This window comes from Nelusetta ayraudi, unplaced genomic scaffold, assembly GCF_046127955.1.
Source record: "Nelusetta ayraudi isolate G7.1 ecotype Tasmania unplaced genomic scaffold, CSIRO-AGI_Nayr_v1 ptg000026l, whole genome shotgun sequence".
In the NCBI taxonomy this organism is placed as follows: domain Eukaryota; kingdom Metazoa; phylum Chordata; class Actinopteri; order Tetraodontiformes; family Monacanthidae; genus Nelusetta; species Nelusetta ayraudi.
The window spans coordinates 465,977-487,226 of record NW_027466076.1 but is presented as its reverse complement, the minus strand read 5'-3'; the positions used below and the strand labels follow the sequence as shown (position 1 = coordinate 487,226).

Sequence of the window (21,250 nt, the reverse complement as noted above, 5' to 3'; positions counted from 1 at the left end):
ACACAAAAAGTGGGTGAAATCCAACTGAACCGGTTCTGTTCAGTTCAAAGCACAAACAAAAGACTCGTGGAAATTGAAATAAAGAAAAGAGGCCAAAAAGAGGCCACGGGAACAAAGCAGACCTCTGAAATAAAGGTGAGAAAACTCTGGAACACACAAAAAGAAAAGCACTGGGTGACGCAATAATGTAGAAAGAAAGAGTGAAACTGGCTAAATGCACTGGCCAGGTTGAAAACACACAGGGGGAATCTAATCAGAGCAATTAAAAAAGAGAGAGACGGACGGAGAGAGAGAGTGAGACAAAGAAAGAAAGGGAGTAGAAAAAATAAGAATAACAACGTTAACAACCATGGTCACCTAGGGCCAAAGAGTTCATTTGTTTTTTTCTGCAAATTGTTTTTTAAATCTTTCTGCTAAATTGTGACAGAATTTTAAACTCATTTGCAAAGTAAAACAATCTGTGTTGATTTGACATTTGTCAGCAGGAGGGACAAACTACAAAAACAACAACAAAGTGAGCAGGAAAAGTAAAAAAATTTTTTGTATACGTTGTGTTTTTTCAGTTTTTTCATTTTATTAAAAATGACCTAGGTTCAGAGTTCTGGCAGTGTAAAAATATAACATCATTAAAGGTTGATCAACACTTTTTTTGTTCATATTCACAGTAACTAATACAGCTAATTCAAAAGCTCCAATGCTGAACGTGTATAGCGATTAAACTTCGCTAGTTGTTTTAATTTTATAATTTATCAGAGTCGACCGATTTGAGTCTGACTCACACCTCGCTCATGTTTGAGCTTTGCGTCAATGTCAGGTGCCTCAAACAAAAATTGGATTTATAATTTATTTTTGATGTAGTAAAAAAACATACATTTTGAGATTGGCAGAAACCAATCAAATCTTCACTTTCATTCTTGTAAATAAAAATCTTTCGTTTTTTTCCATACAATTTCTCAATATCTCAAAGTTTTGAAGTTTCCTTCAAGTAGTTTATCTTCAATGAAAAGGGCTTCACTCCAGGTCAGATCAGTCTCTTCACTCTGAATCTGAACAGACACTCCCCACACTTCCCCGCGCTGACGACCTTTGACCCTAGAGCAGGCACGTGCTGTAGACGGTGACTTTGTGGCTGATGTCCTGCAGCAGCTGCTTGACCGCCGCCTCCAGCTCCACCAGCTGCTCCGCCTTCACCTCCAGAGTCCGCTGGTTGTCGGCGTAAGACTTCTCCAGATCTGAGGAACACAGATGTTCAGGAATCGGAAAGGAAATCAATGTTTTTATTGGCCAGGAAGTCTTTTTTTTTTTTTTTTTTTTTCACCTTTAAGCAGCCGCAGTTTGTCGCTGGCCTTCAGCAGCAGCTCTTTGGCTTCCTGCTGCAGCGCCTGCGCTCTTTTCTTAGCGTCGGCCACGCCCCCTGCTTTCTGGTCAATCAACTGCTCCACTGTGGCATATTTATCCTTCACCTCATTGTCTAAGTCCTGAAGACACACACACACACACACACACACACACACAAATGGTCAAGAATGGTCGAGACTCTCTCTGGTGTTTTTTCTTTTTTCTTTTCTTATTTAAAAAAAAAAAAAACAGCGGTTCTGTGATCCCACCTTCTTGACTTCGTCGGCGATCTTCCCAATGGCCACTGCGTCCTGATTGGTCAGCTGCGTGCTCTGGGTAATGTTATGAGACTTGTCACTCAGCAGCATCATGTCCTGCTCCAGACGCTGCAGCCTCTGCGTGGCGTTTTGCAGCTTCTCCTCGGCGTCGGCTGCCTCGGTCTGCACCTGCAGGGGAGAAGATGCGTTCAGGGGGAACGTGGTGATCGAAATGCAGAAGATCTGGTCTGGAAGCAGAGGCTGTTGGCACTGACCGAGGACAGCAGGCTGTTGGTGCTCTGGATGTCGGCCGACGCCTGCTGGATGGCGCTGCTGGCCGCTGTCTGAGCTCTTTGGGCTTCTTCCAGCGCCTGCTTGACCTTCTCCGCCGAGTCCTTCACGTCGGCCGCCTCCTTGCTGTAGACGACAGGAAGTCACACAACCCTTCTTCAGTTTCCGCTGGGATTTAACCTCCTAAAAGATCAAACTCTGGAGCTTGTAAATCATCTCTGCGCTAGAGGGTTTGTTTGGGAGCCGTGGTTCCTCGTGGTTCCTTCCTCTCAGACCTGCAGGACTGACCTGGCTCTGCGCGCCTCCTCCAGGAGCTCCTCTGCTCTCTGGATGTCGCCGGCGCTCTGTTCCAGGATGGTCTCCACACCGCCAAGTTCTTCCACCTTCTGCCGGATCTCGTCAGTCAGATTCTGCAGCTGCTCAGGCGTCGTGGGCATCTGCATGGCCAGAACCTCATTGGCCACCAGCTCAATGCTCTCCAGGTCTGCAGCATCCTCTGAAATGCCCAAGACAGGATTCTTTTTTCTAATATCTCTCAAACAAAGAATCGATCATCACAGGAAGTTAAGGAGACATACGCGTGAGGAAGTCCCTGATCTGTTTGATGAGGCTCCTAAGTTCCTCGTTGCTCTGGTCGACCCGCTGTTTGGTCCTGTTGGTCTTCATCAGAACGTCATAGGCGTTGAGCTTCGCCTCGTCCGCCTTCTGCTTGGCCTCAGACACCTGCACAAACAGAAGGAAGGTCAGAGGTTGCCGATCCTGCAAGACCAGACTCGACCAGACCAGATCAAAACCAATCCCCGGACCCGTGGGACTCACCATCTTGGAGAGCTTCTCCACTTCCTCCATGGCGCTGATGATCTCTTGCTGGGACTCCTGGGCCTTCTTCCAGGCGTTGCTAGCTGCAGTCACGACGCCGTCACACCCTTCACCACCGCATCTGCTCAGACCCTCGGCGTCCACGCAGCCCAGCCCTCCACAGGCTGACGACAGGCAAGAGTCCTGGCCTGAAGGTGGACTTCCACAGGTCTACAAAGAACCAGGAAAGATTGTTTTGTCTGTGTAGAACAGTTGACGTACTGTAGGAGGTGCGTCAGAGGTTTTCTGGCCCCTCCCACCGAAATTTCCAACCCAGATCAGGTTCTCACTGCTACAGACGAGGAAGTAATGGTCCGGTGGGTCAGAACCAACCTGATGGCTGATCTCAGACAGGTCCAGTGTCTGCAGCTCTCCGGCCAGGTCGTCCAGTCTCTGAGCGTGCTCGGCGTGTCTCTTTAGGAACTCCTCCCTGGTCTGGTTCATCTTGTCCTCTGTGAGCTGCCGTAGAGTGCCTGAGTTCTCCACAGGGCTTCCGTCGTCTGTGGTGGAGGCATTGGCTCGAGCTTCTGCTTCCTGTGACTGCAGGAAGTACTTTCTGACACTGTCCGACGCCCCTATGGGAACAGACAGGAACATAGATAATTATAATATTGATGAAAAAAAAATAAAATAAAAATCAACTGATTGCTACAATAAAAACAGCCTATAGGGGGCGACAGAGCAGGTCCTCACCTCTGATGTCAGAGTTTTTGATGAATTCGACCTGATCCAGCAGCTCCTGAACTGTGCGCTCCAGTTTCTGGCTGTCGGACGTCAACGAGTCCAGTTTAGTTTGAGCTGCTGAGTCCGAGTCCTTGGCCTCGTCCAGTGTCTGCTCTGTCTGGTTCATCATCTGGCTCAGCTCCCCCACCAGGTCACTGAGGGACGTAGCACATCATCTCTTAATGCTCAGATTAATTTATAAAGTTCATGGTTGCCAGATTGAGAAGTACCATTGAATTTGGAAGTGATGGTCAAAATAATACGAGATACACTGAATACAAGATAAACAGTAACCTGGCCCTCTGGAGTCCAGATTAAACATGATCCTATTCCTTCTATTTCTATCGATACTATCTGATCTGAAATTAAACTCAAATTTAAAACATTTTAAGACTTCGATACAGTAGAAATCAATAATCAACAAAGTGGCCCGTCACAGATTTAGGACTAGATTAAATTTAATCTTATGTGGCCCATCCCAGAATTAAAGTAATTAAACCTGACAAGACGCGGCTTTAGAACTTGGATTAAAATGACTGCACACAGTCTAATAAAAGGTATAGACTGAAGAATAAAGAAAATCTCAGCCAGTTTTGTTTTTACTCTGAGGGTCCACATTCTGGACGCTCAGCGTTAGTATGACTTTTTCATGGCCACTTGTGGACCATAAGCCAGACAAAGATGATCTCACCTGGCCTGCTGCAGCAGCTGCTGGATCTCGCTCAGTGGCTGCGACGCCGGGTTCTGGCTTAGGATGGCGTTGATGTCGGCCACACTCCTCTCCATGCCCTCAATGGACTTCTTGTACGGCCCGCTCACCCCGCTGACCTTGAGGGCGTGGACCCTGTTGACCAGGCGGTGCGTCTGGTTGGTCAGCTGCCCGACAATGCTGTCCCACTCGGCAAAGCACTGGTGGCAGGGTTGGCAGTCAGGGAAAGTTCCCGAGAAGCCACGGGCGCAGACGTCGCAGCGGGGCCCAGCCACGCCCTCCACGCAGACGCACTGGCCGCTGCCCTTGTGGCACTGCGGCTGGGAGATGCCTCGAGGGTCGCAATCACATGCTGGGTAGAGAGACAGATGGATGGGGGAGGGGTTAAACCCATCAGACCGGAAAATGTACATATGCAGATGCAGTTTACACCCATCTGCTATATTGTTTTTCACCACCCGACGTCATAGTTCTGTGTTGAAGGGAACAACCAAAACAAACTGGCTCCCTGCAGGTCCTTCGCGGCCTTCTGTGTGGCTGCACTGATAAAACAAGGAAGCAATAGGTCGTTCCAGAGCTTTGCAGCCAGAGGATGGCGCTCTTGTTGCTTTCTGCTGGTGCGTTTTGGTTTTGTGTAAATGAAACCTTTGCAAGTGACACCGTCATTGGCGTTGAGCAGTGGGTGTTTGTGTTGCTACGGATAGGCAGTGGTGATAGGATGAGTTAGTGAACACTGCCATCTAGTGGGAGAGGAAGGTACTGTGTTGCATCTTTTATTTTTTTTGCTAAACAAATGTCCAGACGCTGAACCCCAGTAAGGAGGGGATTAAACGACTCCTCCGGGTTCGAATAAACTTTGAAGATTAAGAAAAACAGTTTGTAGTGCAGACAGCCCTGTGTGGGCGGCTGTATTTGTCTACCGTCTCTTCTCTGGAGGTCTTCAGCATACAGTTTCTCTCTCTCTCTCTCTCTCTGTCTCACACACACACGCACGCACACACACACACACACACACACACACACACACACACACACACACACACACACAGGCATATGTAAACAAGGCCTCAGGATCAGTTTAGCTAAACGGGTTTAGAATTTCATTTACTGTAACAACATTTGACAGGAAGAGACGGAGACTTGCTGTCTGACTTCCTCTGTGTGCGCTTCACATATGGTTTCAATCAAAGACGCTAAAGATCAGAACCTCTGACCAGCTGGGGAAATAAGAAAACAGAGCAGCTTTGATTCCGATGGTCGAAGGGGTAGACGGACAGACGGGCGTCTCCTTTGTCTCAATCCCTCTCATTGCTCTGTTGTGGATTTTGGGGGGAGACATGAGGAGGTTCAGACATGATGACCTCCAGGGGAACATCTGGTCTCCATCCTGGTCGCTGCGGGAGGATTCTTTTTTTTTTTTTGGAGGGGTGAGCAGAAGTTGGAGGAATTTTCCCACAAAGCAACAGCTGTACCCCATAGATTTTTTTTTGTTTGTTTGACAGAGACGTGGACTAAGACCTGAGCTGTGACTCAGCACTTTGACCAGGAAATGTGTGAAAAATGGATGCTCTGGTTTGTTGACCACAGTCTGTCAAAAAAACGTGTTTTTCTCCAAGGGAAGGCAGTTTTCAATGAAGGCAACTGCAGATTTCCAGCTGTGTTTATGTTTGTTTTTGTTGCATCTTCTGCCCATCCTATCCACAGCGGACCAATCAGATCCCGCACGGCAAGATGGGGGATGGTGAATGCTCTCTCGGCACCAAAAAACAACGCACACAAGTATTCGGACTGGAGCTTTTCAAGGTGGATCTAGCAAACAGCAGACGTACCGTGACACTCCACCTCAGGGTTTCCCCAGAAGAGCTCTCTGCACTCGCTGCAGGTTCTCCCTCCAAAACCGGGATGACAGGAACAGTAACCGCTGATCTGTAGGCCCAAACAAAAACCACCATTGAGTTTCGTCACCTCTCAATATCTGCTCAGTTGATACGTTAGAAGCTCTGTCGGACTGTGGCTCAGTCCCAGGTCACCCCACCAACTTCCTTCTTAGCGATCCAGCTAACTTTAGCTACTTTGCAAATGCTAAGTAGCTAAAGTTGATTTGTGCATTCTCACCTCATTGCAAGAAGGCCCGTATGAGTGATTGGGGTCGCAATCGCAGGCCTGGCACCCCGTCCCACTCGCCATGTTCCAGGTGTTGGGTGCACAGCTGTCACATTGTTGACCAATCACGTTGGGCAGGCAGTGGCACTGGCCGCTGCTGCGCTCGCAGTGGCAGTCGCCTGGCGACGGGCAGCTGGAGGGCTCGCTGCCCAGACGGTTGCAGACGCACTCTGAAGCAAAAAAAAAACCCCCGGCAGATTTAGTTGACTTTAATCCCGTTTGGAAGCTGTCTCCCCCCTGTGGTTAAAAAGGTAACTACACATTAAAGCTTCATGATAGTGCATGTTTTAGTGGCTGTAGCACATTTCTAAACTTTTTTTGCAAACTCATAAAAAAACAGCATAGTATGTACATAATACTGAGCTTAAAAGCATATGAAAGATACTGCCGCATTCTCTGTGTCTCCCGAGCAGACGATGACCTCGACCTCAGGACCTTGGATGTGATTTAGCGCTTTATGAATAAAGGTTGATTTATCGATAATAGTGATCATCGTCAGAATGCTTTTGGTTTGGCTTATTTCGAGGTCTGTCTGAGAATTTTTATTTCAGACTTTCTGGTCAAATTGACAAGAATCTCAGACACCGTGACCTCCGACCTCTATTCCAGGTAGCACCGGCTATGGAAACTCATTTGCACTCACTCCTGCAGTCTTGCAGCGTGGCGTTGCCGTAGTAACCCAGCTTGCAGCTCTGGCAGGCGGGGCCCTCGCTGTGATACAGGCAGCGTAGACACTCCCCGGTCCGGGCGTCGCACGAGTCCGGGTCTAGCATGTCGATGTTGTTGTGGCACTGGCACGGCTGACACGATCCTCCAGCCTCCCCGGGGTTACCATAGTAACCAGGTGAACACTCATCGCAGCGAGCACCTGTGGAGAGCAGAGATATTGAACACCAGGGTTTAACACAGGTGGCTAGCAAAGCCGAGCTATCGTGCCTTGTTTGCTGAAACAGAGGATGATCAACCTGCTATATGATAGCAGCCAGCATGTTGGCTAAACGAAGAACTTTAAAGGACAATTGGATGCTTTTCCTGTTGATGATTTGAGACGTTTTAAGCTAGTTTTAAAGCGAAAGTGACGTAACTTTTCAACAATTTCACATGTTGACGAAGAAGAGATCTTGATTTCAGTTCTTTAGTGCCAACTGCCCACAGCAGGTCCTTCATCACTGTGCAGACTTGAATCCGTATGACAATAATGATGGAGTTTTATGCTATACAACTACTACTAATAAAACCGGTAGGAGCGTCACGCACGTCCGAGGAATAATTTCCACCCTGAGCTGAACAAACGGAGAAAGTTGGTAATTTTCGAGTTGGCGGCCGATTCCAGCCCACTTCCAACATCTTATTTCCTGCCGTTAATAACAGAGTCGCGTCACATTCCCGCTCCCGGCTACTGTTTACATCACACTAATCACAAAGCTTATTTCTCGGGGAATGAAACCTCTGTTTGTGTCTGCAGGGCTGTTAAGAAGCGTGACCTCGGGGCTGGATTCACTCTTACACTGTAATTATCCCGTCTGCGTTTGCACTCAAGCTTCATCATCACATCTGTTTGTGTTTTATGAACTGTATCCTGAAGTGGGCATGAAAACGTCAGATAGGACAGTGTTGTATGTTCTTAATTATAGAGAAATGTAATCGTGTTCCTTCCCCTTCAGAAGAGTTGGTAAGATTTTCCTCTTGGTGCACAGCTGAGTGTAGTTTGTATAATATGTAGATTACAGTAGAAGTTTATATAACACTCCTGAACGTCAAGCATGTTCAAAATGTCTCAACAATAGAAATCTTCAGTGAAACTATTTTAGCATAAAAATAACATCTGGTGCTCATAAAAATGCCTCTACTTTAGCATCCACGCTAATCTCTTTAGCGGTAGCTAGCCTCAAACTCACTTCCGTTATCTCCTCTTTGTTTACCTTTGTATTTTATTTAGAGCAGCAACTTAAACAGTCACTCCTTGTGACACAGACTGGCCACATACTCTTTTGACATCAGGAAAAAGGTTTTGGATTTGAGCCTAAGGTTTCACAGAAATAAAGTTTAATTCTTCTTCTTTTTTTTTTTTTTACCTTTAAAACCAGGGTTGCAAACACAAATGGCCTGCAGGGTGTTGTCACCACGGTAGCAGCTTCCCGCAAACTGCCGCAGGCTGCCAGGCCCGTCGGGACACATGCAGGGGCGGCAGTGGTCACCTGACCCTAGCACTGGGTCGCCGTAGTAACCCGACAGACACCTGCACAAGAGCGGCGAGAGAGAGGGAGAGACAGAGAGAGAGAGAGAGAGAGGGAGAGAGAGAGAGAGAGAGACAGGTGGTGTTGGGTCAGTGTCTGCAACCTGTCACGGTCACAGGTAACAGGCGTGGCTGTGCGCCGGCTCACCTGTCGCAGGAGTGTCCGGTGCTGTGGTCCCGGCAGCCGATGCAGCGGCCGGTGTCGGGCTCGCACTCGTCTGTGTGTCCGTTGCAGAAGCAGGGTCGACACGTGGGGAAGCCCCAGTGGCCCGGCAGACAGCGGTCACACTGCCGGCCGTACTCCCCCGGGAGGCAGGTGCACTGTCCCGTCAGCGGATCGCAGAAGGGGCCTTGCGAGCCCTGGGGGTCACAGTCGCACGCTGTCGACGACATAAGACACAAGACACGTTCGACTGGTGGTTCAGGGCAATGGGATCGGCTTCCTTGGTCCAGACTGGATCACAGAGCTCTGACCTCTGCAGCCGTTGGGCCCGAAATGGAAGGTGGATGGGGCGCACGTGTCGCAGTTCCTCCCGACCACGTTGGGGCGACACTGGCACTGGCCGCCGTTTGGGTCACACACGGTGCTGAGCGAGCCCTGAGGGTCACACTGGCACTCTGGGAAACAAGAGGATATACACAGAGAGAGATATAAAACACCTTGACAGGTCACAGAGCGAAGCCCCCGAGGGACGTCAATGAAGGGGAAGCAGGTTGAGTCTTGCGCAGGATGTTGAGGCTCAGATCGGGGGACTGGTGACATCACTCATGGAGACAGGATGTCTATGTTTAAGTTTGGTTTTACGACAATCCCGCGATGACAAATTGCTGTAGTCCCCCCCCCCCCCCCCACCTGGTTTTAAAAACTCTCACTGGTGCAGTTTGAGTCTTCGCCACCTCTGGTGTTTGTGATGCTTCTTGTGTCCTGTTTCTGAGATCATGGCGTTGGCTGAGTTTCCCACGGCCACCCTGCGTTACTTCTGCTCCCGTCCTACCCACGGCAGTATGGGGTAGGCAGGCTGTAGTTTTTCCCCTTCCGTGGGACTTGGATGATAGTCGTTACTCACTAACCACAGCTCTTCCAGTTCTTTGCAAGCGGTGAAACCTGAACTGCACTACGTCAGCCCTCGTCTATCTAATTATCTGCGGAAGACTTTAAGGTGTGTCCCAAATCACACACTTCTGCACCAAAGCAGCGTGCTGTCCCCACATTTGAAACGCTTTACCTGTTTCCACATCTTTCATTCATTCTGGATTCACAGTAGAGCAGCCTTGAATTGCTGACATGTTGAACTTGCAGTTTACTTCCTTCTGCTAAAACTAAAACATTTTGCTGAGCGGTGGTCGTGATGATTGTCCTGCAGCCCAGTCAATTTAATTTGGAGCAGTTTGGAACAAAAGCAAGACTTTGGCTTCAGTTTAAATCCACCCATATGCTGCCCCCCGCTCTGCTGGAGCCCCGGGGGAAATTCCTCTTCTCCTTTCTCATCACGCAGAGGCCAAAGGTCAGGAAGCAGCAGCAGAGCAGAGGCTAAATTTTCACCTTTTTTTTTTGTTGCTGTGTTTGGCCAGTATCATAAGAACTCAGGTTCTGGTAGTGGTCACATGTTGGTCAGTGGTGGTGATGGAGGATTGGGGGCTGACGTACCTTTGGCTCCCTGGTGCAACATGGCCGAGATACTGAATATGTAGTTCTTGCAGATGTCCGTCATGGGCGACTTGATGACGCTCTGGCTATTCTCCAGACAGCGGTAACGCTGGAAGGTATCCCAGCTGTTTGAGCTCGAGGTGTCTCCACCCTCGGACGCCGTGAAGATCTCCAAGTTCTTACAGTGGGGCATCAAGACGATCTGAGGGCATCAAGAGAACCGGTGAGACTGACTCCACTCAGACAGCTTTTTGATTGTCAACGACGAGCACAGGATTGGAAGATCCGCTTTTTGAAGGCGTCCTCACCGAGTCGATGAGCGTGTAGGGAGACTGGACGTCGCTGAGGGGCGAGTACAGCGGCAGACTGAGTCGGATGGTGTAGTTCAGACCGGTTTCGAAACAAACTGGTCTTGGAAGAGCCACGTATCTGGGTGGAGGGCAGAGGAAATGACAAAAGTCATTTGATTGGATGGTAACCATGGATGTTGTCAGCGTGACAAAAAGATTCAGGCCAGTATGTACAATATTCTACAAAAGTTAGGAGTAAGCTAACATTAAATTGGATTTTGAGATTTAAATTCATGTCCTTCATGAATTTGTTTTTTATTCTGTTTTGATTTAGTCCAGTGGAATGTTTTCTTTGAGTGTTACCGTGAGCCGGGGTGAAGTGAGATCATCTGGTTGTCGTCATCTGGCACCGTGTTGACACAGCGGCTGTCTGCTTTCATGGGTCCGGGCCTCATCACCGTCATCAAAACTTCTTCCCATTGGTCGGGCAGCTACACCATGAGAAATCACATGCGACTGTGAGACTTAAACTTTCTTTTTCTCCTTTAAATCCACTGAATTCCAACTTAGAAGATGCCCGTTGCTATGAAGCACATGCCTGGTAACGACTCATCATCATTTGTCATTGGAACAGTTGATGGGCAGCGCCACATTTCATCCGAACCTACCTGAGGCTCGTATCGGATGAGGATGTCATACTCCATGGAGTGAGGGATGTTGTCCACGGTGAACTCCAGGAAGGCTCCTTCCGGGACATTGACCAGTCCAACACCAGTCCAGGTGGGGCTGCGGTCCAGTGGGTGGGGCCTTGGAACTACTGTCACTCCCTGAAGGGACAAGATTAACAACTCACCACCCGTAATTTGACCTCTAAAAGTTTTAGTTTTTCTTAGTTTCTCGTAGACCTTGACCCCCATGAGAGTTCATTCAATCATTTTGGGATTGAGGAGAGGCAACACAGAGCCGAAAAGTTTTAAATCCCGATCCGTCAGTCATTGTGCCGGGAGGAGCCTTACCGGTCCGAACTTGGCGTCCTCTGCTTCATATGTATAGTGATCCAGGCCGATGAAGTAGAACCCTGACTCCACCTGGTCACAACGTCGGCCAAACATGTGCTCTCTGCAGGTGCACTGACCGGTCACCTGGTCACACCTGGGAAGGCGGGAGGGAACACCACGCAGAGGACAATTGTCAAAAGACATATTGAGGAAAAGAAAGAAGGTCCGAATGACCGACTACTGATTGTATAAAAGAAACCAGCAACCGTTAGCATCAGTTAGCTGCTGCCGCTAGGTTGATTCATAACAATCATATTTAGAATGTTGACTGACACATATCCATCCATTTACAACCATTTGCTTATTTCATATCTGCTCGTGTTAATGACAACACTCCAAATACATGTGAAGGTGCACCGAGACACCAGAGTGAGCGGCGGCTTGCTAGCAAACTTACTTGTTGTCAACGGCGCCACCCAAGTCACAGTCACATGGTCTACAGCCGTCCATGTCATTACTGAGACCCCAATGTTCCTCCTGGGAACACACACACACACACGGGGAGCAGATGTTAAGAGACGTGTCATTAAGTTGTTTTCTGTCAGTAAAAACCTGATTAAAGCTGTGAGAGGAAGCTGCGCCGGCTTTCATGTCGCCCGTTAGGACCATAAACACATAAACACAGACACTCACTCGCTCATCCACGCACACACATAGACACACACATTGAACAAAGGCAACACTATCATAACAAAACAGTGGGTTTCAGCAGCTGATGTTCATGACTGTCACTGGAACGTGGTCGATCTAATTGTTTTTATTTTTACGTCTGCAGCCTGTTTTCAAAACTTCCAACAAGACTTTAAAAAAAAATAAGTCTATTCTTACCACACACTGGTCGCAGTTTCTTCCGGTCACCAGACGTTTACAGAAACATGTTCCTGTTTCACTGTCGCAGGGGTTTCCTCCAGGAAGAGTTCCCACGGGGTTGCAGGTACATGCTGGAAGACACATTAACAATGTTCAAATATCGAACCCATACATGTGTTTCACTGTTATTTTAACCCTGCCGGCTCTATTTTTACTCGTACTGAGTGTCAGAGTTATTGTTCGTCTCTGACAGTATGACTGATTGTGAGCGTCTCTGTCTAATTTCCATACCCTTGCAGCCCTCAGGCTCATCGTTCAGCCCATAATAAGCCTCTTTGCAGCGCTCACAGCGCTCTCCCTCCACGTTGACTTTACAGCGGCACTGGCCAGCAATCAGACCGGCTCGGACGTCTGTCATGCCATCACATATTCCTCCGTTCTGGGAGCCCAGTGGGTCGCAGTTACAGGCTGCAGAAACAAAAGCAAACAAAAAAAAAAAAGAACACAGTGAGAGGATCATTGGGAAGATTTAGATGTGGAATTCTTCACCTGGACCTTCACTTGTGGACACAAAGCTGGTCTGGAAATATTTTCCACACAGAAACCCGTGCCTTATCATCCACTGCCAGTATTATCAGTCCTGCTTGCAAGATATGGGACAAGAGAGATACTTTGAATTCCTCTGTCGCAAACTAAACCACATCTCTCCAGGAACCGAGGCCTCAGACTGTCTGAACCTCAGACACGCCTCCGACTTTATTAAACAGTTGCGAGACATGACTCAGAGACAGAAGCATTTGATGAAAGCAATACCCTCGGGAATTAAAAAAGTGTCATGTCTAAACTCCTAAAACATGACCTCAGTGCTGTCTGACTTCCACCCTGTGGATCGTGTTGCTGAGAATATCATTGTCAATTTTTGCTGTGCTCCTGACACACATTTTCTCAGATAGTGGAAACTTCCTGGACTCACGGTGGCAGATATTGGGGTCTCTGACGTCCCTCTCTGGGTGCTGGTAGTAAAACGGCTTGCACTGCTCGCAGTTGTGTCCAGCGGTGTTGTGAAGACACTCTTCGCAGACCCCACCGCTGACGTTCCCTGATGCCATGTACACGGCCATGTCAAAGTGACACGAGTCCGAGTGGTGGTTGCAGTTGCACTCTGAAAAAGAACAGGAGGACTGGGTCAGGATTTGAACAAGTGCAGACAACTGGAGAGTTTAGGAGAGTGGAAATCAGTTGAAACAAGGTGATAGTGGTTGGTCAGGAATAAGTCAAGCATTATAGACTAGACGCTGGTTAAAAACATGAGACCACATAAGACAAGTTAGACACAAGAAGACAGGGGCCGGAGGAAACCACTGTGACCCAGTAAAAATCCAGTGGTTAAGAACAGCCAAAAGCAAATAAACTGGAAAAAGGTAGGGAAGACCAGAGGGCTTTGGTAGGAATGAGCAGGAAGCCGAAAACAAGGGTAATGGGCACAGACAAGAGCACTGCAGACCAGTCAAGACCAGCAAGGACTCACTTTTGCAGGCATTGGTGTTGCGTCCCTCGGCTGGTCTCCATGGCAGGTCATGGTGGAAATCCTGACACTGTTCACAGTTAAGACCTTTGGTGTTGTGGTTACACATGCAGTGCCCATGAACCTGTGAACAAAATACAAAACATCTTGGATTGACTGACAGTTGAGGTTCTTTGTCAACATTGGCTTTCTACAGCCAGGTGTTGTTTTGAAAGTTTTTTCTTTAATTTCTGTTGGCATAAGTATAAAAGTGATTATCACAAGTAACACTGGATAAATAATACATCAATTTTGAACAAAACTTGCACACTAAAAATTGAAAATACATTGAAAGAGAAGGAAACTACAGGCTGAATCTGAACCGAAACAAACAGAATATTATCTGGAGGTCTTGAGCAATGGACAGACCTCGACAGTCAATCTGGAACCTGCAGACTGAAAGTGCAGCCATGTCAAAAACCCTCAGGCTTCATGTCACACCTTCTAGGGTTCTCCAAGCCCTTCAACACCTATAATATATACACCCTGTCTCATTTAAGGCATACCTATGACCCATTCTGTTCTCACCTTTACTCTGAACTGTCAGGAAACTCCCTGTTAAAGTCTTGACTTGCCCCAATCACTTCGCCCTATTCCAGGACACTTTCAAGACCCCGAAGGACTCACACTGTGCCTCCAGGGCTAACCATTACGCTACAATGCCTTTTACCAATTTGTTGCCCCACCCTGTTCCTTTGACTCAATCCCTGACCAGTTGAAGCCTTTGCTTTCCTCATTCTAAACTCAGTGTGACCTCTTGGGAAGTTCTCACTCTCCTCCAAGTCTGGACTTGTCCCTACAGGACACCTTCCTCAACTCAAAGAATCACTTGCCATGACTGAATTCCAATTCTGACCCTTTGGGTAACAGGACTTAGTCACTTTCTTTATGAGCCAACATGTCCCTTTTTTGGTTACTCAACCATGTTCCCTCCCAGAAGTTGAAGACCCTTTATGTACTCACCATACCCTCTCTGGCCTGCCCGGTGCCCTGGATTGGGGCACACTCGGAAGCATGCCCATAGCAGAAGCAATTCCCTCGGACCACCATGTCATAGATGGCGTAATAGTACTTCTCTTTGATCTCCATACGGGAATCCAGCAGGTTATCTCCGAGCGTATGCAATTTGGTGAACTTCACCCGCAGGTTGGTGATCTTCAGCATGTCTGGACAAAAGAACAATCAGTAATGATGAACCCATCCACATTCAAACGCAAAGTGCCAGCAGTGTGTGGTGACATACTCTGAATCCTGGGGCTGTAGGGATCATTGATTCTGAAAGCTGGGTCCAGGACCCTGAAAATGGCCTGGGGAAGACAAAAACAGACACGTCATTAAAGGATGCAACATTTTCCTTTGGGTGCCTTGCAGCACCATTTCGCCATTCAACAGGCAAGTTACCTCTCCTTCGGTGGACGGCTCAATGTCCGAGTAGCGTGAGTCACAGATGACGTTATCCACCTTCTTCATGGGTCCCTGGGAAACGGATGGGAAGGAGCTGCCGCAGTCGTAGGCAAAGTAACGGTAGACCTGCCATGTCTTGCCAAAATCAGCTGAACGCTCAATTGCCATGGCGGCTGGTCGGAAAGTCTGCGGACAGGAAATCATGCAAGGAGACACAATTGTTTGACTGAAGCTTAGCTTTTTAATTATAGTACAACATTAATCGCTGTGTCATTGGCGCTTTATTATCTGCATTTTTTACCCTCATTCGCTGTGTATAACTTACCTTGAAGGTCATGATGAGATGAGTGAAGTGAAACTCGGCCTCCAGGTTCAGCTGGATGGTGACGTTCTCCATGCCTACAAGCATTCAGAACATTACGCAGCTGGCCGAACATTAATTACACATAAAACTTCCCCAAGCAAAATGATGGAGGTCAGTCGTACATCATGCAGCACAAGGTATATATTTATCATATCCATCAACAGGTTCCACAAATTCTCCTCAGCTGAGTTCTTGTCATGATCCTAGTCATCTATCCGGACCACAACAGCAGCATTGTCTGGGAGAGGCGAGGTGAAGACAGAGTCACTCTTCACCATAGGGACATCAGACCTCCACAGACTGCCCTTTTTGTTCAGTGTCTAAAAGCAGCTTTTTCTCTATCAAAGCTAGGAGTCAAGTCTAACAAGGTTAGTTTCAGCTGATGTGCACTCAGTTTGAAGAAGAGGAGGGACTTGAAACCTGGGCAAAGACGAGGATGGAAGGGGGGCTTGAGTGCCAGTTGAAATGTTCATCTTGTAGGGAGAACGGAAGGGGGATTTGAGTCCATCAGACTGAAGTGGGCCATTCAGACGTGTTGCTGCATGTTGAGCCAAGCAGCAACAGCTCAAGGGCTTCCTATTGGTCGGATGTGGTTTGCTGCCTTGCACTGCTGTGTTTTTGTGTTTTTTTGTGATTTGTTTCTTATTCTTAAAAAAACAGTTACTTCCTCGTGGTTATTGGAGGGCTCCTGAGGGCATCTAGCAGCAGTTTCTGCTTTGTTTTGTCAGAACTGAGAGTCCACGGATTCCTACTGGGACCCAGCGCAGTTGTGAGGTAATCGGAAAAGTGTGTTTCTACGGCAACCTGCAAGGCTGGCGAGTGCAATTCAAGAGTTGAGATCTGAGCAACTCTGCTGCGTAATTGAAGAAGGAGATCTTCAACTGAAGTGAGGAGGTTGGTGTTTTTTTTGTTTTTTTTTTACTTTTATGATTTTGAAAGGCTCAGACAAATAAAAAGAAGTTTGGATAAGAAATTGAAGTCAACAAATCTGTCTTCAAGAGCTTAAAATTAGCCCATTCATCAGTCTAAAGAACAGGGGACTTAACAGCAGGACCTGGATGACTGAGAACCTGCAGACCCTGAATGAGTTCCATTCACTGCTCCACATTACTTTGTCCCCCCATGCAGTTCCAGGACATAAAAAACATCATGTGACAACTCCTGCAGTGGCCCTTCACACCTGGCCAGAGCTTGGGCTACTGATAAGGCAATTTCATGTTAATTAGTTCAACAATGAGGCTCAGCAGGGCTTCTTGATGGTAGGAGGAACCTTGCTGTGGCGGTGCTCACCGTTCTCCGACTGCCACCACGTCTTCAGCCGGTTGGGCGCGAACGTGGTGACAACGTTCTCGATGCGGTGGCCCTTGGTCTGCTCCGCCTGCTCGTTGTACGGCTCAGAGGACTCGCACATGAAGCACTTCTTCTCCTCCTGTGGGGGAGGAGGGGAGGAGAGGAGAGGGAAAGGGGTTAATGCTGGCCAAGAATTCCAAACATTCCTCTTTGTCCACGGACGCGGGAGGTTGCTTTCTGACCAGAGCTCTTCACAACACAAACGAAGAAATGCTGCCGGAGGAGGGAAGAATATTTAAGTCACTTCCTGTTTCAAACAAAAAGAGCCAGAGTCTGCGGTTTAAAAATATATCTGGTATAACAGTGAAATATTGTCTCCTTTGAGAACATCTGATTTGTTACTTTAGATGAACCATATAACCTATGAAATCCTACATCCTGTATTCATATATTGAATTTAAAGACTTCTTCCCTCTCTGACCTCTGACACCATTCTGCTGACGAGCCAGCAAAGCATGAGTTTAGCCGGGGGCCACAAACAGAGGGCTAAATGCCCTGTTATCTTCACATCCTCTGCAGGATCTCGGATAATTGATGGTGAGAAACAGCTCCACTGGAGTCCAGGACAACGAAATTAAAGAAGTGAGAATCGGTGAAGGCACCTTAAAACAAGTGTGACAGGAAGTACAGTCAGCGATCACGCCAACTGAGCTGTGATGTCAAAAGGACACTTCACTTGTTGCCCTAATAAGGAGAACCTGAAGGTGGCTTTTAAAAACCTTAACACAGTTTACTGGAACCGAGTAAGAGGGGAGGCCTCTTCGTTTGTCAGCGGTGCTGAATGTTAACAGTCGGCCGCTTCTCAACGAACGCGCTCAGTCTGCAATCTCTCACCCTAATTGGACGGACACCTTGTGTTTGTGTTTTTTCTCCACAGAAACATCTGGACACGAAAGCATCTGCATGGAGCACTGCAGAGCTCGACAAGACCTTGTAGGGAGGTGATTTACACAGGAAACACTTGAGACACACACACACACACACACGCACACACACACACACACACACACACACACACACACACACACACACACAAACACACACGCGCACACACACACACACACACACACTTCAACACCCAAAGCAAACAGGCTGGCCGTCCAATCAGACTGTTTGTTGAGCAACAAACAGTGTCAGAGTTTTCCATCGTTTTTTTCCCCACAATGATTAATAACTTCTGTTTGGTTTTACTTTGATCAGCAAGTCAACATTAACATTTTTGTACCCGTAAACAAGAGAAAAAAACCCCCATCTGTTTCCTGCTTTCATAGCACGGCTGGCATGAACTCTCTTAGCTGAAAATAAAAAACAGAGGAGGTTCTTATAAACTCGCAGTCTGAAACATGAAACCGGCTGCCTGGCGGCTCATTGGTCGAAAATGGGGCACCACAGCTTGAGAAGCACTCAAGTTGTGGTCTACCTGTGTGTCATGTTTTACCTGTGTGTCAAACACCGTCAAAGTCCACAAATGTGTGCAACATGTTATACAGCACTGTTACACTCTCCTGGTGTTTTAAACTGTTTTTTATATTTAAAAAAAAATGAAAAAAGTAGAGTCAATTATTGGGTATTTCCTGAATTGCAAAATTTTTTCCCCAACTTCTGATCACCTCCTTTAAAACATCCCCCTGAAAAAAGTTGTGTTGTACCATGTGTGTCATGTTTTACCCAAGTGTGTAACCCAGCCAAGGTCTGTGTGTGCGTGTATGTATGCAACATGTGCAACTTTGGCTTGAACATCATATCACACCAATTTTGTGTTCAACTTGTTGTCAATTTTGGATGTTGTACGCAGATGCCGAAACGTACCTGCAGGTGACTGACGATGCAGAACGGCTCGGGGCGTCTCAGTCCGCAGGTGGAGGTGGACGAGAGCTGGTGCGCTCGGCCAATCAGCAGGTCCCCTGTCGCCGGGTAGCAGCTGCCCTCCGTGCACACGTCGCTGAACTCAGGGATGGCAGCGTCTTGGCCCGGCAGAGCGCCCGGCAGAGCGCCCGGCAGAGCGCCCTCCTGAGCGCCCTCCTGAGCGCCGGAGAGCACCTGCAGGGCTGAGAAAGCAGAAGGATGTTGTTGTCGTCAGTTTCAGGATTGCGTTTTTTGTGAGTGTGATTTCTGCAGCCATTTGCTCCAAAGCTGAGGGGATGTGAAGAGGGATTGGCGGGGGGGTCACACTCACACTTACGGGTAAACAGTCACATATTAACTCAACTCCCTCAGCCAGGATGTGGGAGGAGAACATGAAGACTTCACACTAGCTGCTCTGCCAGAACCACGGAGGAAGAATCAGGAACTGCTGATCCAATTCACTCAGACTCAAGCGGACATCAGGATCATGGATCCTGGACCAGGACCAGCAGGTTTTACACCTTGGACCAGGACCTCCTTCTGATGACTAACCACTGGAAGTTTGCAAGTTTGAGCTGCTGAGTCTGAGCTGGTTTTATCTCATACAAACTGATCTGAGGTCACGTTTCACTTCAGCCTCTCCGGCCGTCTGTGGAGGCTAGTGGGGTCAAGGGTGGCTCCGCTCCAATTTCACTCATCTTTCACTGATTTCCTTCTCTTTAACTTTCATTTCAACCGTTTTCCTCTGAAAATAGATTCCAAAATTTTGAAGGAAATATATTTTTATTTGCTTTCATTTTGTCATTTAGACAGACTATAGCACCTTTAAGATCTCAAAAAGACTCAGTCCAAGTTTTTTTTTAAACTTTTATCTAAAAAACTAAAAAAGAAGTTGAAGAAAGTATATATCTACAAAATTGTTTCAGACCTGAATCAAAAAGGATTTGAAAATACAATGTCTGAGTTTTATTTATGGGCTGTAAAAAAAACTTCCAACTTCCAGATCAAACAAACTGATTTCTGACCGAGCTACAGTAATTAAAATAGGTACAGAGTAAATCCTACTAAAGCAGAATAAAAGAGAGGAGAAGTGAAACTCACCGAGCAGAACCGCCAGCTTGAGCTCCAACATGTTGTCGGCAGGGAAAAAAAACGGCTGGCAACCCGACTGAAGACCTCAGGACCAAAATTTAAAAAAATCCTCCTCGGAACTCTGGCGTCTCTGCAGACCTTCTGAGCTGTGCACCTCCTGAGGACCTGCTGAGACTTACCAAGCCCTGAGAGTGCTGCACAGGAGACCACCCTGGATCTCCCCTCCCCACACAGCCTCGTTCCCGCCCCCTCACTCAGCTCCACACGGCTGGGTCCACTTTCAGAATAAAGCCGAGCAACGTCTGGATGGGAGGAGGACAGAAATGAAACGACTGCTGCAGGAAAAAAAAGTGAATTTGAAAGAGTTCAGACGGTCACAATGCCATCACAAAGCCCACTAGTCTACCTTGAAAGCAGGCACTTTGATTTAGCCCTGTGTTTGCAGCCTCCTGCTAGAAAAAAAATGCTTTGTTGGACTGGAGGAAGGGGGACATGGAAAAGGCGGTTTCTGAGGGTGGAGCCAACACCTGGCTGGGGAGTATGAGAGGTATCAGTGCCCTCTGTGACATCACAAATTGTGTGTCTTTGAACACACTCTGAAAAGTGGATCAAGCAGGAGAAAACTAGAAAGTTTTCTCATATCCAAAAAATTGAATTGAGACACTCTAACACTGCGATGTTAAATCTTTTTTCCTCATAAAAATGATGAATTCCATGGAATTGTCACCTGACTTCCTGTGTCAGTCTGTGTGCGTACGGCAGAGGTAAAAACAGGATGCGGCAAACATCTTCCAAATTCTCAGTTTTCATTTTTTTTTTTTTGCCACCAAAAATATGAGACCCCAAGTTATGACATGATGTGACCATGAAAGAGAAAACAACAACAACTAAACAACAGCTTCAGGAACTGGTTAGAACTGAGCTGTTCTTTGGTCATTTCCCCACCAGTTTTACTTTTATTTTGACGTTTCTCTTCCTTCACTTTCTTCTTTGTGTTTGACCTTAAGCTGGACTTGGTCTTCTTACCCCAGCTGTGCGTGTGTGTGTGTGTGTGTGTACGTGTGTGCCACCTCAACGTTCTTCTGGCCACACTTTACTGCCAGCGCCGGGCTTGAACAGAGAATCAACCTGAACTGGTCCTGTTTGCTTCCTGTCTGCTGAGGTTTTATTGATCGAGCGATCGGTGTTTGATCGGCCCTGGTTTTCTCCCTCTCTCTCTCTCTCTCTCGTCTGTGACCTGAAGAATGTCC

At 47.5% G+C, this 21,250-nt stretch overlaps 1 protein-coding gene across 2 annotated transcripts; it reads right to left on the bottom strand.

The window, feature by feature from the left end:
• Positions 1–552: 552 nt before the first annotated feature.
• lamb1a (laminin, beta 1a) lies at positions 553–20,173 on the bottom strand. Of its 2 annotated transcripts, XM_076028639.1 has the most exons (34): positions 20,010–20,173; positions 19,084–19,111; positions 18,873–19,047; positions 17,004–17,142; positions 15,675–15,748; positions 15,347–15,535; positions 15,189–15,252; positions 14,909–15,111; positions 13,910–14,030; positions 13,355–13,543; positions 12,673–12,849; positions 12,400–12,512; positions 11,969–12,048; positions 11,530–11,665; positions 11,182–11,340; positions 10,877–11,004; positions 10,532–10,652; positions 10,224–10,425; positions 9,050–9,193; positions 8,724–8,955; positions 8,415–8,578; positions 6,983–7,207; positions 6,292–6,509; positions 6,006–6,102; positions 4,159–4,528; positions 3,438–3,622; positions 3,078–3,319; positions 2,706–2,915; positions 2,465–2,609; positions 2,175–2,382; positions 1,871–2,012; positions 1,608–1,784; positions 1,319–1,478; positions 553–1,232 (listed from the first exon to the last, which is right to left on the bottom strand). In XM_076028639.1, exons 1-34 carry the CDS (start codon positions 20,038–20,040, stop codon positions 1,093–1,095), a joined length of 5,388 nt encoding a protein of 1,795 aa, XP_075884754.1. In that variant the 5' UTR covers positions 20,041–20,173; the 3' UTR covers positions 553–1,092. The 2 variants fall into 2 exon arrangements, with proteins under 2 accessions (XP_075884754.1, XP_075884753.1); XM_076028638.1 differs by having other exon boundaries at positions 18,873–19,111.
• Between the last annotated feature and the right edge of the window lie 1,077 nt (positions 20,174–21,250).